The sequence below is a fragment of the Haematobia irritans genome, chromosome 3 (genome assembly GCF_050003625.1).
Source record: "Haematobia irritans isolate KBUSLIRL chromosome 3, ASM5000362v1, whole genome shotgun sequence".
Lineage (NCBI taxonomy): Eukaryota > Metazoa > Arthropoda > Insecta > Diptera > Muscidae > Haematobia > Haematobia irritans.
In genome coordinates, this window is record NC_134399.1 from 57,543,327 (window position 1) to 57,558,818 (window position 15,492).

The window sequence follows — 15,492 nt, forward strand, 5'->3', positions numbered from 1 at the left end:
GCAAACAGCCATTGTTTTAAATTGAATATTATTTAATTTTAATTAAAACGTTCATTGAATCAAATGATTTTTTAATTGACAACGTCAAAATTTTCTATCACTTTTTAAATGAATTCATTTTCAACTTTAACTAAATTTGTAGTTGAAAATAATTTGGTGATATTTTTTTCTATGTAAATTTAGAGCTATTACAGTTCTGTTTTAATACAGAATAAGAAATAAGAAAATCATTGCTCCATGACGTGGGTGTAGTCAGGTATTCGGCCAGGGGTGGGCATGGTTTATTTTAAGAAAGGAATCAAACAAATTTTATACTTACTGTGTAAGTTTTGTAAACTAGGCTACTTCAATACATGTTTTGTGAAAATATAATTTTTGTATTTTAAGAAAGGAATTATTTTAAGCTATATTATAAGAAAGGAATTTTAAGGTTTATTTTATGAAAGGAATCAAACAAATTTTATACTTACTGTGTAAGTTTTGTAAAATAGGCTACTTTGTGAATATATAATTTTTGTATACCCTCTACTATAGGATGGGCTATATTAACTTTGTCGTTTGAAACACATCGAAATATTGGTCCAGACCCCCACGCTAACTTCCGAACGAAGCAAGCTACCGATTTGAGACTTGCCAGAAGCATAAGCGTAGGAAGGCCTCTGGGGAGAGGGCTTAGACCCCCCCCAGAAAAAATTTAGCCCTCCCCAGAATTTGAAAACCTATTTACGATTTTACATTTTTATAAAAATTAAACAAGTATATACAACCGCACAAAGTTCCGCTAAAGACTTTCATGCACAATCGAATTACTTGGGTTGTGATAGCAGTTGCCGATGGCAATGTTTGAAGTCTGATATTTATGAAATAGAGCTGTGATTGAACTTATGGTTTAATTGAATAACTAAAGCTCCTTTATTATATTTTTTTAGTCTGGTTTAGTCATCTTAATTAAAAAATAGCAATTGGTATTAAAACTATTCTCGTCATAGAACGAATGTCCACCGTTTCAACAGCCGTTGCAAAAAATTTGCATCACTTCTTACGGTGTGATCCGAATTCAGTGTTTTGAATGTGAATTAAAAAATTGTGTGATATTTTCCCAAATAAATAATTTTTATTTATTCGTTTTTTATTTGATTTTTGGTCGACCTTTTGTTAGAATTATATAAATATTTATAAAGACCTCGAGCTTCACGAAGCATCAATTTATAATAATTTTTATATTTGTTTGAATATTTTCAAAAATTATCGATTTTTCTATAATGGATTTAGCATTTTTGTGGCAAAATTTGAATAATGTTTACCATTTTATTTACTCTTACTATTTTTTTAAAATATTTGAAAAAAGAAAACAAAAATTACGCATTAAAATATGAAAAAACTGAAGTAAAAAACTTCCTGTGTAGTTAATATAATTAACTTTTTTGTGAGGACATTTTTGGAAGTGCTTTTAAAGTTGTGCCTTTAAAACAAATCCCAATTGTTTTGCTGGGAAAAGTGTGGAACTACTTTTAGTTGCTTTATTATATATTATTTTGATGTCTATTTTTTATTCATTTTTATGAAATAAAACAATAATTGAACCTATTAGTTCAGTCTATACATTTTAAGCTATGGGGGGGCTATAGCCCCCCTAGGAAAGTTGTCTAGCTACGCTAATGGCCAGAAGTAGTTGTCATTGATGCAAGTCGTATGGTTTTGAAAAAAGGCCATATCGGACCACTTTTAGGTATAGACCCCATATAAACCGACCTCAAGTCATAGACCCCATATGACTTGCGGAACCTCTTGGAAGAGCTAATTTTCAACCGATTGCAATTTGATACGTGGTGTTAGTATGCAAAGTTGAGTCCATATCGGTCGATAATTATATATAGCCCCCATATAAACCAATCCCTAGATTTGCCTGTCGCAGCATCCGATCCGGTTGAAATTTGATACGTGATGTCACAATTTTCCCTTTTACCACCATGCAAATTTAGTCCATAATTATATAAATAATTATATAAAATCCCCATATAAACTGATCCCTACACTGAAAATAGTATTGTCTTGAGGCCAAATATTTAATGTCCTTAAAATACGAATGCGAATTTTCCTGAGCATAGAAGACGCATTTCCCTGTCATAAAGTTTTTTTTCCTTTTCAAAACTTTCCAAGGAAATCGTCTTGTCCTTTGTTAAGTGATTCGACTTACCCCCATTTTCATGAACCTCCGTTAGTGCTACGTTAGCTAACGAACTTTTAAACCGCACTGTAGACATAAATATCTGTCATCGTGCCTATATATTTCATATGTCGGTTAGGAACTTAGCTGCTAAAAATTTTTCAGTTAAATTTTTCTGTCTGTTAACTGGGACTTAAAGGCTAACGGAGCTACATGAAAATGACCTTTAATTGAGTAATTTAGGTATCTCTATATAAAAGAAAATTTTGTTTGCCTAAGGTCAACATGGCTTTAATAATTTTGAAAACAAATTTCAAAATTAATGAAATTTTTTGACTTTTTGCATCTTGAGTACAAAGCAAAAACGGTTCAAAAATTGGAGTTTTTCAATACTTTTTTTTAAAGACGTTATATACTTGAAACATAGCATTATTTCTTCTTGACGTCGAGACTGAATTTGGAAATTTATGTTGTCGTTGACACGTTTCTAAAGAAATCGGAAAGCACATGAAGAAAAAAGTAGAAAAACCCAACTAATTTAAGTTTGTTTCCTAGTCTAAAGTAAGCAAGGTATTAAAGGTATTCTTACTTCAGTTCACCGTTTCTTTGGCTCGGCATCAATACCAAAACCATTTGTGTAAAAACAAAATCTTTGGAACCGGACAAGCTTTTTGTCACTGTAAAGCCCGTTATGCAAATCTTGCGAAATTTTCGGTAGCAAAAATCTATTTAAGGCTCTGACAAAAAATGATTTGTGTAGAGGAACAAAATGCATACAAATTTTGAAGCGACTAATCGCTATTGAAGCACTTTAAACTTTTTATTTATTTTATAGAAATTTATCTCTTATAATGTGTAAATTTTGTGTCCTAAAATTGCAGTTGCACCACCTTTCATATTAGGTTAATAGTTTTTCAGTTTACCAATTTTCCAAGGGGTTTCACATTTGTGAAGAAATTGTTACACATTCCGAATTAATTTTACCGATCTCAGTTGGAATGTTTAGGTCAATTTCTATCGAATGGAATCAACTTCTATTTCAATAATAATTCAATACAGGCTTTTGCCTCGAGTCTACTGAAAATATTAAATTTGACGTGAGATACTTATCAAAATTTGAAATCACATCAGTTTTGCTAATCTTTTTCCATATTTTATCTTACATAATTAAGATAAGTCTTTCATAGTTTTCTTTCGATTGCTGCCCTCTATAAAACACAATTTTACAATAACTTATCAGATTGCTATGAAATTTGGTGGGTACGTGACACCTATATTTATTTATTACACACCATTAATAACATCAACTTGCTTTAATGAGGTACGTGATGCAACTATATTCTGGAATATATTTGGCGGAAGCTTTCTTCAAGAGGGTTGTAATTACAAATCGTACACAGAAAAAAAAATAAACGCCAGTTTTTAAACTGATGTTAAAATTATCTTAAATATATTGCAACAAAAAAAACATATTTTGGTTTAGGTTATTTTGGTAATATTTTGTTCGGCGATCGACTACAGAATGTTTGTACACTTTTTCTTGTTGTGTATCTTGTATTTCTCTCATTTTCTAATTCTTCATTTTTTCACTTTCGGTATCTTTGTTCCAGTTACATTTAGACTGACAAGCCAGTTGTGATATCATACTTGGTGAAGTTCTAATTTATAAACAAGTATATACGGCTCGTAAGTTCGGCCAGGCCGAATCTTATGTACCCTGCACCATGGATTGCATAGAAACTTGTACTACACTGAACCAAATATTGTCGTGAGGTCAAAGATTTCATGTCTTTAAAATACGAATGCAAATTTTGCTTAGCATAGAAGACGCATTTCTCTAGTATAAAGTTTCTTTCCTTGACCAAAGATCGATAAACTTTTCAATGAAGTCGTATTGTCCTTATAATTAAGTGATTTGATTTAAAAATGGATATCATAACATGAAAGAAAAAATGTTTGGGCTAAGGTCAACTTGACTTTAATAATTTAGAAAAAATCTTTAAATTTAATGAAATTGTCTTTAAATTTGTTGTCTTTTTGCATCTTGACTACACGGTTGAAAAAGACTGTTTTTCATATGTTTGGCTATAAACATTATATGTTTGGAACACAAATTTTTAAACACAATATTTTTGAGTGCAAGCATATAATGTTCATAAACAACATTATTGAATTTGGATGCAAAAATACAAAATGTTTGGAACTTAGACTACCCAAACATATATTGTTTAGACCAATATGCTTTCAAACATATTATATATTGGTAGAGATCAAACATATAAATGTTTGGGCAATACCCAAAAATGTATATGCTTGAAGCAAAATATGTTTGGGAGTATATGTTACAGAAGCGATTTTTTGTGAGGGTGTACAAAGCAAAAAACCGTTCAAATATAGGACATGTTTTTCAACACTTTATTTTAAAGACGTTTTTTACTTGAAACAGCGCATAATTTCTACTAGAAGTCGAGTCTTAATTTGGAAAATAAAGTCGTCGTTAACTTGTTTTTAAAGGACTTTGATAGCATTTGAAGAAAAAAAGCGAAAAATTAAAATTTGCTTCCTAGAAGCAAGTACACAAAACCCGATTTTAAAAGAGAATTGTGTCTTAAAAGTATCCTTACTTGTATTCTCCGCTTCTTTGGCTCGGAATCAATACCAATTTTTTTAAAGTAAAGACAAAATCTTTGGAACCGGGTATGCTTTTTTTTCAGTGTAAAGACTGTCATCCACAATCGAATTACTTGTGTTGCGATAACACTTGCCGATGGCACTGTATCTTAAAACTTCTTAACGCCGTCTTCTCAATTATAAGTTAGTCCATATACTCAAAAAAAAAGTGAACTCCCTATTTCACTAAAGCCAATTTAACTGTATTTTAGTTTATGGAATTATTATGTTTGGAGAAAGTTTCCTTTACTCTAATAATTTTTTGCGTACGTTAGTTAAATGAACTAAAAAACGGAGAAAAATTATATACAAATTAAGCATAAAGATTTACTAAATTCGCATTTCTCACAAAATAGTTCATCATTTCTTTAAATTTGTAAATTTTACTACAAATGCGTCCATCATGAACTTCGTATGTCTCTAAAGACATTCTTGCAATTTTGAACTCTAATTTTTCCCTTCAAACTACAAAATTTTCTTTAACAAGTGGAAAAAAAATTAATTATGTCTAATAAATTTTCTTGAATTTGTCGAAAAATATTTACATATTTTTGTGATATCGCCGTGATGTCAGCGTTTGTAATACTGTGTAGTTAAAAATTTCTACAAATAATCAAAATTTTCTAAAATTAACCAAAAGTTTTCTTCCTGGTGGATTCACTGTTTTTTCAGTGTACGGGGTATATATTAAACAAAAAAAGGCTGATTAAATACGTATATAATTCAGTTTGACAAAATTTTCTATTGAAATAAAATTTTGACAAAATTTTCTATAGAAATAGTATTTTGACAAAATTTTCTATAGCAATAAAATTTTGACAAAATTTTCTATAGAAATAAAATCTTGACAAAATTTTGTATAGTAATAAAATTTTGACAAAATTTTCTATCGAAATAAAATTTTGACAAAATTTTGTATAGAAATAAAATTTTGACAAAATCTTCTATAGCAATAATATTTTGACAAAATTTTCTATAGCAATAAAATTTTGACAAAATTTTCTATAGCAATAAAATTTTGACAAAATTTTCTATAGCAATAAAATTTTGACAAAATTTTCCATAGAAATAAAATTTTGACAAAATTTTCTATAGCAATAAAATTTTGACAAAATTTTCTATAGCAATAAAATTTTGACAAAATTTTCTATAGCAATAAAATTTTGACAAAATTTTCTATAGCAATAAAATTTTGACAAAATTTTCTATAGCAATAAAATTTTGACAAAATTTTCTATAGCAATAAAATTTTGACAAAATTTTCTATAGCAATAAAATTTTGACAAAATTTTCTATAGCAATAAAATTTTGACAAAATTTTCTATAGAAATAAAATCTTAATAAAATTTTCTATAGTAATAAAATTTTCTATAGTAATAAAATTTTGACAAAATTTTCTATAGAAATAAAATTTTGACAACATTTTGTATAGCAATAAAATTTGACAAAATTTTGTATAGTAATAAAAGATTGACAAAATTTTCTATAGACACAAAATTTCTATAGAAATAAAATCTTGACAAAATTTTGTATAGTATATATAGTGTATATAAACAATTTTGACAAAATTGTTTATAGTAATAAAATGTACCAAATTTCACCACGTACCAAATTTTAACCGGATAGGATGAATTTTGCTCCTCCAAGAGCTCCGGAGGTCAAATCTGGGGATCGGTTTAAATGGGAGCTACATAGAATTATGGACCGATATGGACCAATTTTTTCATGGTTGTTAGAGACCATATACTAACATCACGTACCAAATTTCAACCAAATCGGATGAAATTTATACACCAAAATAAAAGACACATTTTAAATAAAAATATTTTATAATTTTATTGTATTTTGTCCATTTTCAGATTGAACCCGGCGATATCCTACCACAACAAATCTGCATTTCCTGTGCCAAAAACACGATATCCGCGTGTCTGTTCAAAAAGAAATGTGAAGATGCGGATAACTTTTTTCGGCAACAGCTATTCTTAGGCAAACTTGCAAGGAAAACAGCAAATACTCAGGATACTCAAGACTCAGAGGCCGAGGAGATTCTTCCCAATGGTCAAAATCACAGAACCGATGATGATGATGATGAGGACGATGATGCGATCAGCGAGCACAGTGACAAACGATATCACAGGCAACTAAATGGCGATCATTCTGCGACTGAGGAGTATCGACAAGACGACAATCGTACGCATGATGATCAATTCGAGGACGATTTGGGTCACTTGGAGAGTAATGGCTTGAAAGCACTGAACAATAGTCAAAAGCAACCTGCATTTGATTTTAATTCCATACGCCTCATGCATGAGTATATGCAGCAACAATTGAGCAAATTCAATGGCCTACAGAGCCAACAAGCCGATATGGCCGGTAGCGATGACGAAGGAGGTGGCGACAATGGTGCTAGTGGCACAGATACCGATCAAGACGATGAAGAGCATTTGCCTTTGATACCTGAAATAGAACTGATAACGCCCAGTGATGAAGGTGGGCCGGGGACCAATGGTGGTCTAGCCACTGATGGCTCGGCAGAAGCTGGTGCTACAGCCATGACACAGATGCGAGGCTACCAGTGCCCGCATTGTTTTCAAATATTCGAAATGAGGCAAGTGCTGAAGGCGCACATGCAAAGCGTTCATGGCACAGCTGGACCTGTGTACGAGTGTACGAATTGCAAGAAAACCTACTTCTACAAGCGTTTCCTTGAGAAGCACATACGTCGAGGTCGTTGCGTTAAGAAACGGCGCAATCAAACGTAAGTACGATGATAGAATGTGGCAAGTAGTTTGATGGTTAATCAATTCTCCTTTTGTTGTAGACGTCCTATGCAATGTTCGGATTGTAATGTCCTCTTTCCGACGGGTCATCATTTAGGCTGGCATAAACGAACCGGATGCCCTTCAAAAACCGCCAAAATGTAAGATTGTAGTGACACATATTTGTTTGATTTTTTTTTGTAATGTAATTGCGAATATTTTGGTATTTAGGCCTTTGCAACAGCTCTTCAAACAGAATATTGTGCAATATAATAACTTTCCACGACGCATTGGTATCAGAAAACCAGAAAACGCCTTATACCTTCACAATCGGAAGTAAGTATATATGTGGAAGAGAGACTTTGTGAAATAAAACAAGTGGTATAAATAGCTTAACAAAACAAATTCTTGTTCTACAAATATCAATAACTTTAACTTCTGGTTATACCGGAAATACTTATAATTTGTATATTTAAGTTTCAGCGATGTCATCTTGTTATTTTGGAAAAAATACTGATACTAGACTCAAAAAAGGAACTTTATTTAGATCCCACAATTTAGCCTTCTTTTGAACAGAAGTTATTTTCCGATTCAATTGGGAAATTCATTGATCCAGTTAATTTTTTAATTGAAATAACCTCAATCATGATAATATCCATTACAGAGTTCATTAGAAATATACTTGATAAAAAATTTAATTTCTTCGGAGCAATCAATTAATTTTTTATTTGGTTCAATTAAAAATTTAATTGATTTTGGTCGCAAAACTCTACTAATTTTTCATTGAGCCAATTAATTATTTATTGTATTAATACTTATATATTTATAATTATTTTACCATTAGATGAAATAATTTTCTTGTAATTATATCAAGGTATATTTAGGAAGGTAGTTTCAAGCTATCAGATGATTACAATTTTTTCATTTGAGCAGAACTTTGATTGTCGGTATCTGCTTAATGGCATAGGCGTAGCTAAAGGGGTTTTATGGGTTTTTCATCTCCCCCTACCAAATACCATTCAGTATTTCTTCAAATCATGATTATATATCATTGAATTAAATATTATGGTTTCTTCCCATCTATAAGAATTTATTTTTTCTCTTTTTGAGGTATCTTCACAATGAGCACACATCGTAGCTTTTACCCCCTACGAAAATGTTGCTAGCTACGCCAATGTTTAATAGACAATTGTGAAAATTCAAAATAAAATTATTTTATACCAAAAATTTTGAATTTTCAATTTGCTTTAAATTTATGACAGAAAAGTATGGAAATAAATTATCCTCATAATTGATGGTAAGAATTACTTCAATTATTCTTGTAGACCGTATCATATTTCGAAGCATACATCGATCATTTCCAGATTTTCTCTATTTTAAATTTCCAACTTGTTGAACATATTGTTCAACAAGTGAGAAATTTAATTCAATTTGACTGACAATCAAAGTTTCAATATGGCGACTGACATTTTTGTTTTTGTAATACTAAAACTACCTTACTAAATCTGCCTTGTAATTATATAAACATTTTTACACACAGTTTTTTTTTTCAAACAAATTGATTGAATTGATTTTTAAATTGAAATTTTTTCAATCACGAAAATTAGAGTATCAATCACATAATTAATTATAAAATAAAAACAAGTAAAGTATAAAGTTGGGCTGACTATATCACACCCTGAACCAATCGTACACCCAAAGAAATTTGTTAGTAGGGACAGCAGAAAAATCTGCTAAAACAGCAGAAAGTCTGCTGAAAAAGGGACAGCAGTCACTGTTTGCTGAAATAGCAAACATTTCCTGCTATTTTTGAAGCTCGATTACACTAAAACATGTTTTATTTTGGCTAAAACAAATAAAAAAGTCAACTTAAGAGCTATCCTAACATAATTAAAACAATATTTTATGAATATCTAGAGTATTTGACCAAAAATCAGAATATTTATCGAACTGAGGCATAACAGCAGCAGGGGCAATTTTTTCAATATCGGGCGAAACATATATGTGGGAGCGCAATTGGACCTCATTTGTCGAAATCGGCGATACATATATATGGAGCTCTATTTAAATTTGATCCGATTCAAAAGCGAATATACTATAATTAAAAATATTGATATAAAAAAATAATAAAAAATTTAATTCTAAAAAATTAATTAACTAAAAATAAGACTCAATAAAAAAACATGATGCGATTCAACATGAATATGAAACTACTCTATGAGTAAATCAACATTGCTAACGTAGAAAGCTAGTAATGAAAATCAATACATTATCATAACGAAATAATTAATATAATAGAAAAAAATAGAATAGAAAAAAACATCAGAAAACAAATAAACTAATAAATTAAAAACTACTCATTTTTTAATTATATAAAAGGATATATTTGAAAAGTTTGTTAGGAAAAAAAATCTAACCATAATTGTACTCGGAAAACTCATGTAAGAGTATAAACTCTTATAAAATTAAAACTCTATATTAATTATTAAAATTGTAAGAAAATTATTCCATCTAATGGTAAAATAATTATAAATAAAAAATATTGTAGTTTCCGACCAATATCAATTACATTTTTAATAAAATCAATTAATAAAATAATTGAAAGTGCCGAAAGATCAATTAACTTTTCAATCAAGTAGGTTAGGTGACAGCCCGATGTATCAGGTTCACTTAGACTATTTCGTTCATTGTGATACCACATTGGTGAACTTCTCTCTTATCACTGAGTGCTACCCGATTCCATGTTAAGCTCAATGACAAGGGACCTGCTTTTTATAGCCGAGTCCGAACGGCATTTCAATCAAGTATATATTTTATTTCTATTAAATATTTCAATAAAGATATTAATTGAATCAATAAATTTCGCGATGGAATCAAAACTTTTTTCTTTGTGTATGTATACAGAAACTAATTCAATTACATATATTTTTAATTGGGAAATACATTTTTATTTGATTAACATTTTACTTGGGACAATTAATATTTTAAATAAAAACGTAAAAATCATAATTTTCTTAACCGGCCTTTAATTTGACTAAAAATGTAATTGTATCAATATTTATACCCTTCACCACTACTGTGGTACAGGGTATAATAAGTTTGTGCATTTGTATGTAACGCCAAGAAATAGTGGTCATAGACCCATCTTTTACTATACCAATCGGCTTAGAATTAAATTCTGAGTCGATTTAGCGATGTCCGTATGTCTGTCTGTCCGTCCATCTGTCTGTATATGTAATTTTGTGCACAAAGTACAGCTCGCAATTTAAGTCCGATCGTCCTCAAATTTGGCATAGGGCCGTTTCTTGGGACAGAGGCAATCGCTATTGGTTTTGGAAAAAATCGGTTCAGATTTAGATATAGCTGCCATATATATTTGTCCCCGATTTGGTCATAGTTATCGTGTTTATCAACCGATTTTCTTAAAATACCGTACATCCAAATATTATATGAATCTCGAAAATCTTGCATAATATCAGCCAAATCGGTTCAGATTTAGATATAGCTCCCATATATATCTTTCGTCCTATTTAGACTCATATGACCACAGAGGCCAAAGTTTACTACCGATCTTCGTGAAATTTTGCAGAGAGGGTAGAATTGACATTCTACCAATGCTTGGTAAATTTGGTTGAAATCGGTTCGAATTTAGATATAGCTCCCATATATATCTTTCGCCCGATTTGGACTTATATGGCCTCAAAATCCAGGGTTTTGCCGTGATTTGCTTCAAATTTCGCACAAGGAGTACGTTTAGTACTATCGGTAATTGTGCCAAATTTGGTTGAAATCGGTTCAGATTTAGATATGGCTCCCATATATATCTTCCGTCCGATTTGCACTCAAATGACCAGGGGGCCAAAGTTATACTCCCATGAAATTTCGCATAGATAGCCGAATTATTATTCAAAATCGGTTCAGATTATATATAGCTCCCATATATACGTACACCAGAGTTGGGGAAATATGTTATGGTAGACTGTTACACATTTTAGACCCATTTTCAATGGAAGTTTCCTCCAATTAACTGGATAGCGTTAGCCGATTTAAATTTTAATTCTTGTGAAGTAGTTGAGATGGTAACACAAATGACCTACATAGGGGTGAAGGGTATAATATAGTCGGCCCCGCCCGACTTTAGACTTTACTTACTTGTTTTTAATTGGTTGCGTTATTAACTTCTATCAAACATTTAATTTGAAATATTTTGGTGGTACTTTTTTCTGGGTAGTTATATGTTAGAAATTGTTTGTATTCCGCTAAATCTCTCATGCCCATTTCAGCAGAGGAAATGTTTGGTGTTTTAGCTAACGGATATGTTTGTTGAAATAACTACATTGACTGCTTTCCCTTGTTAGGCTGATAAAAACTGCTGTTGTAACGAACTCTTTTGATGTTATGAATAACAAATTTTTTATACCCACCACCATAGGATGGGGGGTATATTAACTTTGTCATTCCGTTTGTAACACATCGAAATATTGCTCTAAGACCCCATAAAGTATATATATTCTGGGTCGTGGTGAAATTCTGAGTCGATCTGAGCATGTCCGTCCGTCCGTCCGTCCGTCCGTCCGTCTGTTGAAATCACGCTAACTTCCGAACGAAACAAGCTATCGACTTGAAACTTGGCACAAGTAGTTGTTATTGATGTAGGTCGGATGGTATTGCAAATGGGCCATATCGGTCCACTTTTACGTATAGCCCCCATATAAACGGACCCCAAAATTTGGCTTGCGAGGCCTCTAAGAGAAGCAAATTTCATCCGATCCGGCTGAAATTTGGTATATGGTGTTAGTATATGGTCTCTAACAACCATGCAAAAATTGGTCCACATCGGTCCATAATTATATATAGCCCCCATATAAACCGATCCCCCGATTTGGCTTGCGAGGCCCCTAAGAGAAGCAAATTTCATCCGATCCGGCTGAAATTCGGTACATGGTGTTAGTATATGGTCTCTAACAACCATGCAAAAATTGGTCTACATCGGTCCATAATTATATATAGCCCCCATATAAAGCGATCCCCCGATTTGGCTTGCGAGGCCCCTAAGAGAAGCAAATTTCATCCGATCCGGCGGAAATTTGGTACATGGTGTCAGTATATGGTCTCTAACAACCATGCAAAAATTGGTCCACATCGGTCCATAATTATATATAGCCCCCATATAAACCGATCCCCCGATTTGGCTTGCGAGGCCTCTAAGAGAAGCAAATTTCATCCGATCCGGCTGAAATTTGGTACGTGATGTTAGTATATGGTCTCTAACAACCATGCAAAAATTGGTCCACATCGGTTCATAATTATATATAGCCCCCATATAAACCGATCACCAGATTTGACCTCCGAACCTCTTGGAAGACCAAAATTCATCTGATTCAGTTGAAATTTGGTACGTGGTGTTAATATATGGCCTCAAACTCCCATACAAAAATTGGTCGATATCGGTCCATAATTATATATAGGCCCCATATAAACCGATCCCCAGATTTGACCTCCAGAGCCCCTTGGAAGAGCAAAATTCTTCCCATTCGGTTGAAATTTGGTACGTGATGTTAGTATATGGTATCCAACAACCATGCAGGAATAAGAAGTTTTAAGATACCACAACCCAAGTAATTCGATTGTGGATGACAGTCTTTCGTAGAAGTTTCTACGCAATCCATGGTGGTGGGTACATAAGATTCGGCCTGGCCGAACTTGCGGCCGTATATACTTGTTTTAGTGTAAAATTATGACGAGCGCAATAATTAGGTGTCTCATTCTAGAGACCATTCTATTGGTTACCATCTCATAGGTGTTTGTCTCTTTTTTGTTTTGCAGGCTTATGATGTCCAATAACAAACGAAAGGGACGCACTCGAATCAAATTAGATGCTCGCAAAATAGCATTGGCCAAGCAATTAATTTTGCGCGAGGCTACAACCACGGTCATAGCCAATGAATTGAATATATCCCGTACATTTGCTTGGCGTCTGCGTAAAAGTTTGGTCAATGGTGTAAGCTTACATGAGCGTGTCATTGATCCACCTGAGGAGGATGAGGATAATAATGAGTATGCGGACAATGCTACTGCCACAGCAGTTATTGAAGAGAATGCCGAAGAGACCACAGAAACTGTGCACAAGACTAACAATTTTCTAAATCATCATCCATTTACTGAGCATATTAAAAGTGAGAATGCCGATACCGAAGATGATGAAGTCGAAAATAATCATGCCGATATTGATGACCATGAAGAGTTGCGAGACCAGCAGCAACAGCTTTTGCGCGAAGGACAAATTCATATGCGGATGTTGCAGGAACAATCAGTCCAAGCAATGAGAAACAATAACAATTTGGCCGTTGCTACATCAGTTATCCAACGAGCAACAACATCAACCACAAAAACGGCAAATGAGAATCAACATCAGCAACAACAATTGCAGTTGCAACAGCAACAAGCCATAGAACAAAAGTTCCACAATACAATATCGGTAGTACAACAACAAAGACTTATGGATTTAAATGCGAACAAAGAATATACTCAAAGGGGACATCATCAACAACAAGTCGCCAACAGCGCAGTCGTACTGAACAATGTTGATGCTGACGACGATGAGGAAGATGGTACGGAGAGTAGAGAGGAAGATAGTGAAATCCATGATGATCATCACTATCTTCGCCAACAACAAGAGACTGAATGTGGTGTTAATAGTCATGAACAACAGCAACAACAACAACTAGAACAAACCTATTTGAAAAATAATTTGAATTCTCTCACCCATACCGATGATCGGGAATCACATCAAAAATTGTCCCTAATATCACAATTATCACCAGCAGTTGCTGCTGCCATGTAAGTTCATTAAATAAAAAATCCGATTCAAATGTAATCCATGCTCTTTCATTATTTTAGCAATCAATTACCGGTTAATCTTTCCATTCGACCAATATCATCAATGCAAAATAATGAAACGTAAGTATTGCGGAATATATTGATAATTTAAGGTTAGGTTAGAATGGTAGGGTAGGCGAAGGGGGGGCTTACACTATATGACACCACAGTTAAGTATATGCAATTCAAAACAACCCACAGCTTTCGAGAAAGGGTTGCCTAGCGTCATGTGTGCTCCGGCACTCATTTTTTTAACTAACTCGAACACTGGATGTACGCCATTTAAAAGTTAATTTAGTATTTCTTTTGTGTGCAGGATAAATACTTAGAGGTACCCATTGTGGTGCCTTACATACAAAGGGTTCTATCCTAGATTCGTATGCTTCTTCTCTGGAATTCTTATGCAAGTCGATCCTCCTGGTTCGTAGCGACAGCTAATTGTTATCTTCAATTCTTTCTACTACGACATGTTCCAGAGTCCGAATATACATTTTTACATGACATTCTTTGTATCTGATTCTATGGTAATCTTCGCAAAGCAATTCCACCCACACTGAAAAAAAAGCATACTCGGTTCCAAAGATTTTGTCTTTACTTTAAACAATTTGGTATTGATTCCGAGCCAAAGAAGCGGAGAATACAAGTAAGGATACTTTTAAGACACAATTCTCTCTTAAATTTAGGTTTTGTGTACTTGCTTCTGGGAAGCAAATTTTAATTTTTCGCTTTCTCAGCTTTTTTCTTCATATGCTATCAAAGTCCTTTAAAAACGAGTTAACGGTAACTTTATTTTCCAAATTAGGACTCGACTTCCAGTAGAAATTATGCTATGTGTGAAGTAAAAAACTTCTTTAAAATAAAGTTTATAAAAACATGTCCTAAATTTGAACGATTTTTTGCTTTGTAGTCAAGATGCAAAAAGACAACAAATTTAAAGACAATTTCATTAAATTTAAAGAATTTTTCTGAATTATTAAAGTCAAGTTGACCTTAGCCTATAAATTTTTTCTTTCATGT

At 32.6% G+C, this 15,492-nt stretch overlaps 1 protein-coding gene across 3 annotated transcripts in view; it reads left to right on the top strand.

The window, feature by feature from the left end:
• The window catches only part of LOC142228443 (uncharacterized), a 61,973-nt gene that overhangs the window by 39,831 nt on the left and 6,650 nt on the right, over nucleotides 1–15,492 (top strand). For all 3 annotated transcript variants that reach the window (XM_075298871.1, XM_075298872.1, XM_075298873.1), the window contains exons 3-7: nucleotides 6,697–7,595; nucleotides 7,659–7,757; nucleotides 7,828–7,932; nucleotides 13,423–14,436; nucleotides 14,497–14,556. In XM_075298871.1, coding sequence (XP_075154986.1) covers nucleotides 6,697–7,595; nucleotides 7,659–7,757; nucleotides 7,828–7,932; nucleotides 13,423–14,436; nucleotides 14,497–14,556 — 2,177 coding nt within the window. The remainder of the gene's footprint in view (nucleotides 1–6,696; nucleotides 7,596–7,658; nucleotides 7,758–7,827; nucleotides 7,933–13,422; nucleotides 14,437–14,496; nucleotides 14,557–15,492) is intronic.